The sequence below is a fragment of the Drosophila persimilis genome, unplaced genomic scaffold (genome assembly GCF_003286085.1).
Source record: "Drosophila persimilis strain 14011-0111.01,24,50 unplaced genomic scaffold, DperRS2 tig00001271-arrow-arrow-pilon, whole genome shotgun sequence".
NCBI classification, from domain to species: domain Eukaryota; kingdom Metazoa; phylum Arthropoda; class Insecta; order Diptera; family Drosophilidae; genus Drosophila; species Drosophila persimilis.
Genome location: NW_020825449.1, coordinates 1 through 13,537, shown reverse-complemented (window position 1 = coordinate 13,537; position 13,537 = coordinate 1). Strand labels below are relative to the sequence as shown.

The window sequence follows — 13,537 nt, the reverse complement described above, 5'->3', positions numbered from 1 at the left end:
AGGAGGTGAGATTGTGGAAGCAATGGTGGGGAGAGCCATTCAAGGACTACATGGTGGAGATGCAGACCCTCATGCGGCCACTAAAATGCACGCCCGAAGAGCAGTTGGAGCTCATCAGAGACAACAGCATGCCCGATTTGAGGGTGTTCATCAGCGGAAAAAAGGCCGGTCCCGACGCGGCGGGACGACCAAGCGAACACGAACATAGAGGCTGGGTTCGTGAAAAACCCAGCCCAGGCGTGTCGACGATGCGGAAGTGACCGCCATTGGGCACAAGCAATCAAAGGCCGACCGATAACATTCCGCTGGAGGTGCGGCAAGGTAGCCCCGACATGGCAGTGCTGCCAGAAAGCGGGAAACGCGACCCAAGCCGCGGAGGGCCGTGCCAGGGTCGCAAGACGAAGCCCCCCAAAACTCGTAGGAGAACTCACGGTGGAGGATGTCCAGCTGTCGGCGGTGGTGAGGATCGCGGGCAGCAACTGGAAAGCAACGGTCGATACCGGGGCGACAAGCAGGGGAAGAGAGGCACCAGAAAGAGACGAGGAAGCTGATGCGGCTGGCTGACGGAGGCAGCCGGGAAATCAATTCCCAGATCGAGGTGGAGATCGGGGACAAGATCGTTACAATCCCGCTTCTCGTGTTGCCCGGAGTAATTGATGCGCTTGTCCTGGGTTGTGATCCCTGCGAGAGGCCACCGCCAGGGGCGGTTGGAGGAGAAGTTGTCAGTGGCGGTGGTAGCGGACACTGGAGGGTCCGTCGAGCCCGCATCCGACGGAACGCGAGCGGAGGAGGGATCGGTCGAAAACTTCCCGCCAAAGGAGTTGGATGATTTCCGAGAACTGAAGGGAGTGTCGAACATAGCTACACACACGATCACACAAACAGCGTTACTACCCCAAAAATCCCAAGATGCAAGCCGAAATCAACCAACAGGTTGACGAGCTGCTGGAAAGAGGGTACATTGAGCCATCGAAGAGTCCGTACAGTTCACCCATCGTGATGGTCAAAAAGAAGACGGGAAGGTGGAGATTATGCGTGGACTTCAGACAGATAAACGCGAAGTCCATCAAGAATGCGTACCCCATGCCAAGAATAGACTATATTTTGGACCAGCTCAGGGAGGCACGGTTCATCAGTAGCTTAGACTTAAAGGACGGTTATTGGCAGATACCACTGGAGGAAGGCAGCAGGAAGTTCACCGCGTTCACGGTGCCTGGCAAAGGGATGTTCCAGTGGAAGGTGATGCCATTCGGACTCCACTCAGCCTCGGCTACGTTCCAGAGGGCATTGGACCAGGTGATAGGCCCCGAGATGATGCCACACGCGTTCGCGTACCAAGACGACATCATTGTCATCGGCCGTACCGAGGAGGAGCACAAGCGCAACGTCGAAGAAGTTTTTCGACGGTTGAAAAATGCAAACTTGCGCCTAAACGTGGACAGGTGTCAATTTTTTAAGAAGGAACTACGATACCTGGGGCATTTGGTGACGGGAGACGGCATCTGCACCGATCCCGAGAAAGTGGCAGCCATTAAGGAGTTGTAGCCGGCAGCGAGTGTTAGAGAGCTACGACAATACTTGGGCGTGGCCTCCTGGTACAGGCGTTTCGTAAAGGGATTCGCCACGTTGGTGCAGCCCCTCAGCACTTTGCTGAAGAAGAAGGCGAAGTGGGAATGGTGAACAGAACAGCAACAAGCGTTCGAGGACGTAAAAAGTCGGCTGACAGCAGACCCGGTGTTGGCATGCCCGGATTTCTCAAAGAAATTCGTGCTCCAGACGGACGCCAGCCACTACGGACTGGGGGCGATCCTGACGCAAGAGACGGAGAAGGGCGAGAGGGTCATCTCATACGGAAAAGGAGTGTCTGGCCATTGTATGGGCTATAAGAAAGCTAAAGCCCTATCTGGAGGGATACCATTTCAAGGTAGTCACAGATCACATGGCGTTGAAATGGTTGAACAGCATCGAGAGCTCAACGGGGAGGATCGCCAGGTGGGCGCTGGAGCTACAACAATACGACTTCGAAGTGGCATATAGGAAAGGGCAGCTGAACGTAGTGGCGGACGCAATGTCCCGACAGCCATTGGCGGAGCGCTGCCTGAGAACCACCGAGGAGGAAGCAGAGAAGGGACACGAACCTGAGGCAGAGTGCGGATGGATTAAAAAGGTCAAAGAGAGGATGAGGACGGAACCGAGGAAATATCCGGATTACGTGGAGGAAGCAGGTCGCGAATACCCACACATTCTTATTGCCTCCTCCCCACCCTGCATACGAAACAAGTAAACCAACTGAGAGAGTCAAAAGTGGGAAACGACAAAGAGAGCGGACTAACAGTGAAGAATCCGCAGAAGAAGAGGCCTCGAAACATACCTGCCTTCGCGATTACACGCACATACATACAGACGATACTGCAGCCCGAGCGGAAGAAGCAGCGAACGGATCGAACATTACAAACGAACCTGGTTCGTTTGCATTGTACACATGCATTGTGCAAAACGGCAATGCACACAATAGAATTGCCATCCACCTCAGCTGAGGCAGCCAGACGAAAATTACTCTCCAAAAACAACACTGCGGACACCGCAACTCTACAGTTATACCCGATACTAAGTCAGTATGGCTCTCCTCCAGCAGACGCCGCTAATATTAAACGACACGACAAAGAATGCGTGCGAGAGAGACAGAAAATCAGTCTGAGCGTGACGTCGGGCGCTGCGTAGCCAATGCAAATTGATTTGTTCCTTTTGGCTACAAAAATTATCTGATCTGATCCAAATTCAGCAACCGGATCGATGTAGTCATTCTCTATGATTCTGCGTTTTTAGTTTTCTCGAATCTGCAATATTGTGGATGCAACAGATTTTCGTCCTTTGTGTGGGCGGAAGGGGGTGGGGCGAAATTTTGAGATATACGTTTTATACTGAGATCTAACAGGAGTGCGGATACTAAATTTGGTTACTCTAGCCTTAATAGTCCCTGAGATTTGTGAATATCCCCAGATTTGCATCCTTTGCGGGGGCGGAAGGGGGTGTGGCGAAATTTTGAAACAAACTCGTCTCGGTCCGATATATTAGGAGTGTGGATACCAAATTTGGTTGCTCTAGCTCTTATAGTCTCTGAGATCTAGGCGCTAATGTTTTACTCTAAGCAAAGCCGCCTATGCTACGTGTGTGTTAGAGAGAGACAGGGCGAGAAAAAATGAAATTGTTTTCTTGATGCTGGCTATAATAATAATACGATCCAATTCAGATTCTGCAGTCTAAAAGATATGGTCATTCTCTACGATTCTGCGTTTTTGGTTTTCTCGTATCTTGTGAGGAAAGGTATTCCCACACGTAGGGGGCAGTATAGGGTTAAGCGCTAACGGCCGTTATCCGGGGATATCCGGAGGCGGCGAATTCCCGAGGAGAGCTCTCCCGGGGACCCAAGATGAGAGGGGAGGACCCCTGGAGAGAGAGCAGCGGGATGACGGGATCGGACCGGCAGTGGCCCAGCGCATGACCAAATATGGTCATGAGATCACGCCACCAGCCAGGTCCCGTTGGAAAGCGACAAGGGAATGAAGGAACGCCGATGGAAAAATACGGGCACCGCATGGCGGAAAGTGCCGTTAGCGCCAGGCGGCATCGGCGGCGCCGACGCAGAAGCGAGCCTATAAGAGGAGGGCCGCGACCAGGAACGGGGAGAGTCAGCAAACGGAGCTAGCAAGAGTGAAGTGAATAGTGAGCCACAAGAGTGAGACCAAGCGAAGGGAAAAGAACTTTAGAAAGCGAACGCGTTGTGTGAGGATTGAGAGGCGGACTCGAGCGTGCAGCCAAGAGCCAAAGACCCCAATCCCTTGAACCAACGGTGCCACGCTTGAAGCGCATCCCACCAGGAGTGAGGCACCCTCGGGCCGAAAAGCCAAGTGAGTCGAGTGAGATCGAACGCGTCAGGCGCCTGACTGAGAGGCGGATTTGGGCCACGTGCCAAGACTAGCCCCAGTCAGTAGAGCCGGCGGTGCCACGCTTGGCGACGCCGTGGGGGGCCCAGGGAGCGACACGCTCATCGAACCACAGAGGAGAACCAAGAGGAGAACCAGCACCGGAGTCGGAATAGCGTAGGATAGACTTAAGATACCAATAAAGCATATTAGCATACCAGTACAAGACCCAACCCGTGCCTTCTTACTTGTTTGTAGCGGCGTCTGCCGGAGGAGAGCCATACTGACTTAGTATCGGGTATAACTGTAGAGTTGCGGTGTCCGCAGCAACTCACAACGTTCCCCCTCGTTTTATTTTGGAAATATACAAAACAAAACTTTATAATATATCGTCGAATTATTTATGTCGGGTCAAGCAGCTTAAATATTTTAAATTATTGCCAGTGGTGCGGCCCAAAGGAAATGCATTTTGGTTTTGTCGTTTCCAATGCCCCCACTGCAAAGATCATTTGCTACCGCATATGCGCATGCAGCGGAATTCTTTCGTCTCCTTATGTCGCAATCTCTCGGACTCGGCTTAACAGCGTCCCCGAGCAGCTCTAACGCTCTCGGGCTATCATACGCTCTCGCTCGCGTCTAAGCTTGCTGCATAGGGCCCGGCAGATTGGCCCTTCAGCCCTTGCATGGGCAGTTTTGAGCTAATCGTCGCAGCTATTAGATTAACATCCTCGCATCAATCGTTCGCCCAATCATTGCCATATGTACATACGCGATAAGTAGGTTTACATATGCAAATAAATTGTGAATTATAACACCCTCTCGACTTTCATTAACTTCAAATTGCAACAGTTATTAAAAACGCCTAATAGCTTAACATTTGGTGACCCCGACGTGATTGTGCAATAAATAATCTATCAGTGCAATCACCAACTAATATAGCATTCAAAGATCTAAACTAATTGCCATCTCAACCAGTGTCATCAACCACATAAGTTATCCATAAGTTATCTATTGCTCGTGTTACTCTTTGCGACGATGGCAGCCATGTGACTAAAACTTTAGGACTTGCGTGGGATCCGGTTTCTGATCTACTATTATTTTCGCTCTCGGCCCTTCAATCTTCTTTGAATTCCTGCTGGCGCTCTGTTTTGTCATCCATAGCGCGATTCTACGATCCTCTCGGACTAGCTGGTCCCGTAATTACTAAATCCAAAATCTTTCTCCAGCGTTTGTGCCAAGAGAAGTTGTCCTGGGATGAAAGCCTTCCAGTCGGACTGAACACCGAGTGGCAGGAAATATGCACCAGGTTTGGTCAGATTCGTCGACTTGAATTTCCTCGGCTTGTAGTCCTTCCAGACTCTACGCTGGAAATTCACGGATTTTGCGATGCCAGCAACGAGGCTTATGGTGCATGCATTTTTGTCGTGTCCAAGGGTCAGCATTCCAGCAGTCACTTACTGTGTGCCAAATCTCGTGTGGCTCCTTTGAAGACACTTACAGTACCAAAGTTGGAGCTTTGTGGAGCGGAGTTGCTGGCTAGGCTCATATCTGAGATAGCTGGAATGAATGTATTCAAGGGAAGGTGTTACTGTTGGTGTGATTCTGCCGTTGCGCTCTCTTGGATTCGGGACGAGCCGTCAAGATTTAATATTTTTGTTGCAAATAGAGTGTCAACGATTCAGGAAATGACCGAAAAAATGGAATGGCGCTATGTTCCCACAGCTTTAAACCCAGCCGACATTCTGTCTCGAGGGGCTCATCCGACTGAGCTGAGTCACCTCTTTGGGCTCATGGTCCTCCATTTCTTTGCGGCTCCTCAGATGACTGGCCACCCACTGTGCTACCTGATAAGCCAGCCCTTGAACTTCGTCGGAAGGCTCTTCTGCTCAAATCGCCCTACATGGACATTATTGCTGATTCCAAGTATGCGAATTCATTTGCTTCTTTGCAACGCGTTTTCGGATACATTCACAAGTTTTGCAACCGAATTCGGCGCCCCGGTCTCACTGTCTCAGACATTGAACATGGAACCCAGGTATTGCTACGACTAGTCCAGCGTACTCATCTATGGGAGGACATGAAGTCACTGCGGGCAAGGGGAGCAGTCTCCTCATCGAGCTCAATCGCATCGTTATCGCCATTCATGGATCAGTTTGGACTTCTCAGGGTAGATGGTCGACTGAAAAGCTCTTCGTTGGAATTTGATGGCCGTCATCCAATCATCTTGCCCAGCAGCCATCCACTGACTCTTGCAATAATCTCCCATTTTCATGAGCGGAATCTGCACGCTGGTCCTCGAGCTTTGATTGGACTAATTCGTTCCCAATATTGGCCTATTGGGGGGAGGAAGACGGTAAACAAGGCAGTAAGCAAGTGCGTAAGATGCTTTCGACTGAAGCCCAGGGTATTGGAGCATATTATGGCGGATCTTCCAAAGGAGCGGCTCGATGGTTCTCATGCCTTTGAGATCACAGGCGTGGACTTCTGTGGGCCGTTTTTCTACAAACCGGAGGCACGCAACAAGGCTCCAATCAAGTGCTACATCTGCATCTTCATTTGTTCCGCTACCAAGGCTGTTCATCTGGAGCTTATAAAGGACTTATCCACAGTTGCTTTTCTACATGGACTAAGGCACTTCATATGTACTAGACGAAAGCCGCGGCAAATTTGGTCAGACAACGCAACCAATTTTGTCGGCGCTAAGAATGAGCTGATGGAATTAAAGCGCCTGGTCCTCAGCGATGACCATCAGAAGGCGCTGCTGGATTTTTGCTTGGTCGGAGGCTATAGACTGGCATTTCATTCCTCCGCGCTCCCCTCATTTTGGTGGTCTATGGGAGGCTGCAGTGAAGACGGCCAAGTACCACTTCTACCGTGCGATAGGCAACTCGGTTCTTGGATTTGACGAGCTGCGGACGCGGTTGTGCCACATCACGGCAGTGATTAATTCAAGACCTTTAGTTTCAATTTCAGAGAGCCCTGCCGATCTAGACGTTCTAACTCCAGCGCATTTCTTGAATGGTGGCCCTCCTACTTCGTTCGCTGAGCCTGACGTCACGCAGCTAAACTTCGATCGCCTGGACGGCTGGCAGCGCGTTTCGTACCTGCAGCAGCTCTTTTGGTCCCGGTGGAAGGAGGAGTACATAACGTCACTGCAGCAGCGCTCAAAGTGGCGCACTGTGAAGCCTAGTTTAGCTGTCGCCGATTTGGTTCTTGTCAAGGATGAGAATCTTCCTCCCATGAAGTGACCACTGGCGAGAGTGGTCGAGCTTTTGCCTGGACGAGATGGCGTTTCCCGAGTTGCTGTGCTGAAGACGTCATCTGGAATCACAAAGCGCGCCGTCAACAAGCTGTGCCTACTGCCAAATGCTGTTGCTGTTGAAAGTCAGGCTTCCAACGGGGGGAGTATGTCAGATCAAGCAGCTTAAATATTTTAAATTATTGCCAGTGGTGCAATCCAAAGGAAATGCATTTTGGTGTTGTCGTTTGCACTGCAAAGATCATTTGCTACCGCATATGCGCATGCAGTGGAATTATTTCGTCTCCTTATGTCGCTATCTCTCGGACTCGGCTTAACAGCGTCCCCGAGCAGCTCTAACGCTCTCGGGCTGTCTCGGACCCACAACGCTTCCTATGCTAATGCTAATTCGATTGGTGGCGTTTCGCCATCTGCCATCTGTTCTATCTAGAACCACCAGCCGATTATAAAAACAATTGTGTTGAGTAAGGTAGTCTTGAGTAGTCTGAGGTACTCAGACTAGCACAGCGTAATACTTGATACAGCCGAACATCATTGATAATTACTCTTATCAGTCTAGTGTGTGGGTAGTCGGAAGCTCACATCTTTTTTATGTGGTTTTGTAATCTACAAAATGTCTACATAAGAGTGAAAAAAAACCCATATTGATATTTACATCTATAACTATTCTGGAGTAGTCTCTGTGGCTTCTTATTTAGGCACGTCGGACTCAACCAGATTACTTCCGGCATTCAACTGGCCCTGCTGGACATCAACTGAGGATTGCTTTTGTTCGCTTGGAGCTTGGGGCTTCAAAACACTTTTCTCCCGGGATCGTAGAAGATTATCGAGTCCGCCAAAAGGAGCCTCAATGACAACGTAAAGCAGATACGAAATGAAAATAGTGATCCCAAAGTCAGACCAAAATTTCTGCATCTGAAAATCATCAATGAGGTTAGTTAAAAATAAGCAACCATCAACTACTAGAAACAAAACCTACTACAATTTGTCCGAGAAATAAGTATTAGTACGAACGCTTCTACTGTTGACTTCCTGTACGAAAAGGTGTCAGATGTACACGGAATAGGAGAGTCTCGAGAGAGGCTGCCACAATGGCGAGGATAGGAAACTGTTGGCCAGACCGCCATGGCCCTGCATGCAGGCAAAGACGATCCAACACAGGGCTAAGGGCCAGCCCACTCTGGTAAGCGTGTAGTACAGAAACTCCTTGAGGGTGGACAGGGGTGGAGCACTCTATTGGGTCGCAGGGTACAGGGCAAACATCGAGGTGAAGATCATGGCCAGACTAAGAACCCATCCAGACCATACCAAAATCCGGCTTATTTGGAACTTCTTCCTACAATTCAGGTGAAGAAAATATCCAAAAAGAAATGCAATCAGCCAAGGTGCCGAATGAGTATGTGTGGCAGAATACAGTTTCCTTCCGGCATCTCCTTCGGTTCCATTCCTGCAATTAAATGGGGTTGAAGAACTCCAACGACAAACAGAAGCATCGTGGACCTACTTGAAGAGCAATGAGTATTTGTTGACTATCATCGTGGCAAAGAGGCAGGACGATAGTAGGAGAACAAGAACCGCGATGCCAGCTGCTGCCTTTTTGCCCCACTTATACAGTGCAATCAGCAGAAGCGGAGAGATTATATAAAGCTGCATATCCACTGCCCAGTACCATGTGTGATCCAGGCACTGAAAACGATTATCGTACAAATGGTAATAAGAGTAGATCTATGACTTACAATATTGCTTGTAGCATAATTCTGCACGAAGAGCAGCGTCCAGAACCAGCCCTTTTCATAGGCGGCGGTACCATGGAATCCACCTTTAAAATAAGGTTCCCAGAAACAATGGGCGTCAGCTTTATGTAAACTAGGATTGCTATTGCAAGTATCGGCACGATCCGTATAATACGATGAAGATACATAAGCGGCACATTCAGTTTTCCTTTGGATCTGTAAGAAAATTGGCAATAATTCTCGATGGATACAAAATATCTCAAACACTTACTTATCCATTGAGCGAAGAGCAACCGTAGCCACTAGTAGGCCACCAATAAAGAAAAAGGAATCAACCGAAAAAAATCCGTGGATAATAAAGCTGGAAAAGGATTCCGCGACCCACTAGCAAACAAAAAAACAGATCTGAATGGTTTTTGCACAGATCCAAGTCCGGGAGCAATTCATACGGAAGTTTTCGGCAAACTTCCCAGCGGGCGGAGACTTTTTAAACGCTGGTAATCTTGCAGGACATCTCCGTCTTTCAGTTGTGCGGCACTGACAAGTACCAGTCCGCAGACAGTCCGCTTAAAACGTTCACCATGCTAATACTTTTTCGATTGAAGGCATTGCACCTTTTGACTGTGATTTTATAGGAATGTTTCGAGGGAAATCTGGCGATAAAATTATCAGTGTGTCAGCTCTCGAGTCGAGTATATCAGCCAAAATGCTTAATTCAGTCGTACATCACCGATAAGGAGCAATCCGTCTAAATTCTAAGTAGTCACAAGCTCATTTATTTATTTTTTTTTCCCAGGTAATCGTTTTACTTATTGATGGATTCAATTTGGTTTTAATATGAGTGAGTAAGAAAAAAACGGAGAAAACAAAAGTTTAGCTAAACATGGATGTAGACAATTTGATCTATAATTCTGAACATTGCGTGAAAAGATGATAGCCAAGGTGCAATTATTACCATTAGTGGTGGCAGATCCTTTCTTTGTTTCAATGTTTTTTCCAATTCTCATGACAAGTGGCAGCAAAATGGCGAGAGTTCGTGAAGAGATTCTGCCTCACCGCAACAACCAAATTTAAAACGAGGGGGAACGTTGTGAGTTGCTGCGGACACCGCAACTCTACATTTATACCCGATACTTAGTCAGTATGGCTCTCCTCCGGCAGAGGCCGCTAATATTAAACGACACGACAAAGAGTGCGTGCGAGAGAGACAGAAAATCAGTCAGAGCGTGACGTCGGGCGCTGCGTAGCCACTGCAAATTGATTTCTTGCTTTTGGCTACAAAAATGATCCGATCTGATCCAGATTCAGCGATCTGATAGATATGGTCACTATCTATGATTCTGCGTTTTTAGTTTTCTCGAATGTGCAATATTGTGAATATAACAGATTTTCGTCCTTTGTGGGTGCGGAAGGGGGTGGGGAGAAATTCTGAAATATAAGTTTTATAGTGAGATCTAACAGAAGTGCGGATACCAAATTTTGTTACTCTAGCGATAATAGTCTCTGAGATTTGTGGATTTTCGTCCTTTGCGGGGGCGGAAGGGGGTGTGCCGAAATTTGGACACGAAACAGTCAAGGTCCGATATCACAGGAGTATGGATACCAAATTTGGTTGCTCTGGCTCTTATAGGTTCTGAGATCCTTGAACTCATATTTTGCAATTGGCAAAACCGACCATGAAACCTGTGTGTTTGAGAGAGACAGAGCGAGGAAAAATAAAATTGTATTCTTGATTCTGGCTATAATAATTATACGATCTGGTTGAGATTTTACATTCTAGAACATATAAACATCCTCTACGATTCTGCCTTTTTTGGTTTTATCGTATCTTTAAAAACGTGGATGCCACAGATTTTCGTTCTTTGTGGGGCGGAAGTGGGCGGCGCGAAGTTTTGAAATATTTTTGTGGCGTTGTGGGGTGGGGTGGGGAGACCTGAAAAGAAGGGAGAATCTGTTAGGAACACAACATCGAAGTGGGCCCTGAACTATCACTTGGAGCCGTTCAGAACTGGCTCTGGGAATCATTCAGTACAAATATCGAAAGTACAGGGAACATAAAGTAAATAAAAATTCAAATACAAAACAAAGCCCATGAACGAATATTTCCTCACAGGTGCTGGAATAAGATGAATCCAACTATTAATAATCCACGTTCCCCATTCACCCTTTCGCGGGGTATTTTCGGATCCATGGGATCCTTCGACTTTACCGACCAGCATCAGCAGCAGCAGCCGGAGCTGCAGGTCCCCCCCGAAGGTTCCGGCGACAAGAATGGACTCAATGCGATGCCCTTCCTAGGCCTGCTTTCGCGCCCAATGGGTCCAATAGGTCGCGCACACCCCCCCACCTTCCCTCCGATGGGTGATTCAGATGGGTGAGCGGCAGCAGCTCAGACTCCCCTTCCCCCTAGGACATAACTTACCCCCGGCTCCCCTGCAGATTCAATGCTGTGCAACAGATGGCATCGATGGGACCACCGCCCGTGTTGAGCTCCCTCTGGACAGGCGGCGCTTCTCCGGACAGTCGCGGAGACTACTACGACGGCCCGCACAAAGAGTACTCCGACGGCCGCTACGACGGCGACTACGAGGGCGACTACTCGATGCCCACCGAGGAGGACCAAGAGGAGGAGTCGTGCTCCTGTCAGGGCCAGAGCGAGTTCAGCTCGATAGAGCGCACCGAGTCGGACTCGGAGTGGGAGGAGCTCTCCGACGGCCCTTCCCCCAGGGTCTCTCCGCTGGAGTCCCTCGGCGCAGTCGTGCTCTCCACCATGCAGCCGGAGCACAGTCAGCGCATGGTGGCCTTGTACCACCTCGTCTTGGAGACTGCTGTGGTCAAGGTCGTGCTGCTGGTGCTGCAGATGCTGTGCTGCGCGGTGTTCTGGCTGGTCGAGAAGACTGTGGTCGTCAACGAAACCGTCGGCTCGATGCGCCTCCGATTGTGGAACAGCAAGTTCAAGCTGCGCACCATCCAGCGCCAGTTGCTGTGGCGCATGGCCAATGCCCGGGGCGACGAGACGCTCGTCTTCTTTGCCGTGCTCATGACCACTCCCTGGCTGTTCTCCCTCAGCCTCCTGGGATTCATCCTGTCTTTGGCGGCGCTCCTGAAGAAGACCGTCGAGGAGCTGGTGTTCCAGATACGCCTGCACCTCGTGATCTAGGGGGAAGCCATCGAGCAGAAAGCAGCAAGCAGTATCCAATCACACACTGACAGAAGACAAACGTCCACACGCCCGACACTCCACTCCTCCCCTCAGAGATGTTTGCACTTCCATTTGGGCATCTATTTTCGTTGATGCCAGAATCGTAATGCACGGAATCGTCTCTCCGTTTTTGGCCGCAATGAAAATATATGCCGAAATATTCGAAATTCAAAGTCAAATTCAAACAAGAGTTTCCAGTCGATCAGATATATCGTTTATGCATATTACGATCCGTTCCGTTTGGACGGGAGTCCAATTGCTCATCGTTCATCCCCGTGATTGCATTTATTATTATTTTTATTTCGCTGCATATTTGTTCTGCAATTTATTCAATAATAATCGGAGGAGGAGAGCATGCAGCAGCAGCAAAACATTTCCGCTGCTGCAGCGATTGTGGCAGCCGTGGGGCCTTTGTTGCCACCAATTGCAGGCCCCCGCATACGCACTTCGGAGGCACGGAATCCACCAGAAGCGGCAACAAATGAATCATTAAATATTCACTGTACTCTTATTGATTCAGTGATCAGTGATCAAAACAACACAACAAAAGCGTCATCATCCACGATCCACGACCCATTATACCTGATCCAGAATCCGTAGAAGCATCCATTTTCAGGGCTCTTTTGGGCGCTGGTTGGGGTACGCCTCCGATTTCAATCCCTTGCCACACGGGCAACCCGAGCAAGCCCCGATATGTAAACAGGGTCAAGACTACCTGTGCGAAGGGGGCCAAGGGAGGCGTCGGCATAAGACTCGGCCCAGCAGCTCTTATAGTCTTTGAGCATTAGGCGCTGAAGAGGACGGACAGACGGACGGACGGATGGACGGACGGACAGACGGACAGACAGACAGGGCTCAATCGACTCGGCTATTGATGCTGATCAAGAATATATATACTTTATGGCGTCGGAAACGATTCCTTCTGGACGTTACACACATCCACTTTTACCACAAATCTAATATACCCCAATACTCATTTTGCAAACAGATGCAAAAAAAAACAAAACGGAGAAAAATCCCTACTGCAGTCATCGACTGCGATACAACCTCTGGCGCTTACGTATAATTTCGTATAAAATATGTTCTATGTAAATAATCAACCAATTTCTTTTCGGTTTTAGTTGCCGATCGTGTTCTGACATGATAATTATAGTACGAGAACAAAGAATACAATAAGTATAGACAATGGAAGAGGATTACTTGGAAGAGTATAATTTGTATACCCGATACTCAAATGTTTTTTTTTTGTTAATTGTTTTCTTGATGCTGGCTATAATAATAATACGTTCCAATTCAGATTCCGTAGTCTAAAAGATATCGTCATTCTCTACGATTCTGCGTTTTTGGTTTTCTCGTATCTTTAAAATTGTGGATGCCACAGATTTTCGCCTTTGTGGGGGCGGAAGTGGGCGGGGCAAAG

General features: G+C 48.8%; 1 protein-coding gene and 1 pseudogene across 1 annotated transcript; one reads left to right on the top strand and one right to left on the bottom strand.

Moving 5' to 3' along the window:
* Nucleotides 1-7,755: 7,755 nt before the first annotated feature.
* Nucleotides 7,756-8,881, bottom strand: LOC113566921 (annotated as a pseudogene).
* Nucleotides 8,882-11,685: 2,804 nt separating this feature from the next.
* Nucleotides 11,686-12,075, top strand: LOC113566920. The gene has a single exon (XM_026994134.1). The coding sequence runs from the start codon at nucleotides 11,686-11,688 to the stop codon at nucleotides 12,073-12,075; it is 390 nt and encodes a 129-aa protein (XP_026849935.1).
* The last annotated feature ends 1,462 nt before the right edge of the window (nucleotides 12,076-13,537 follow it).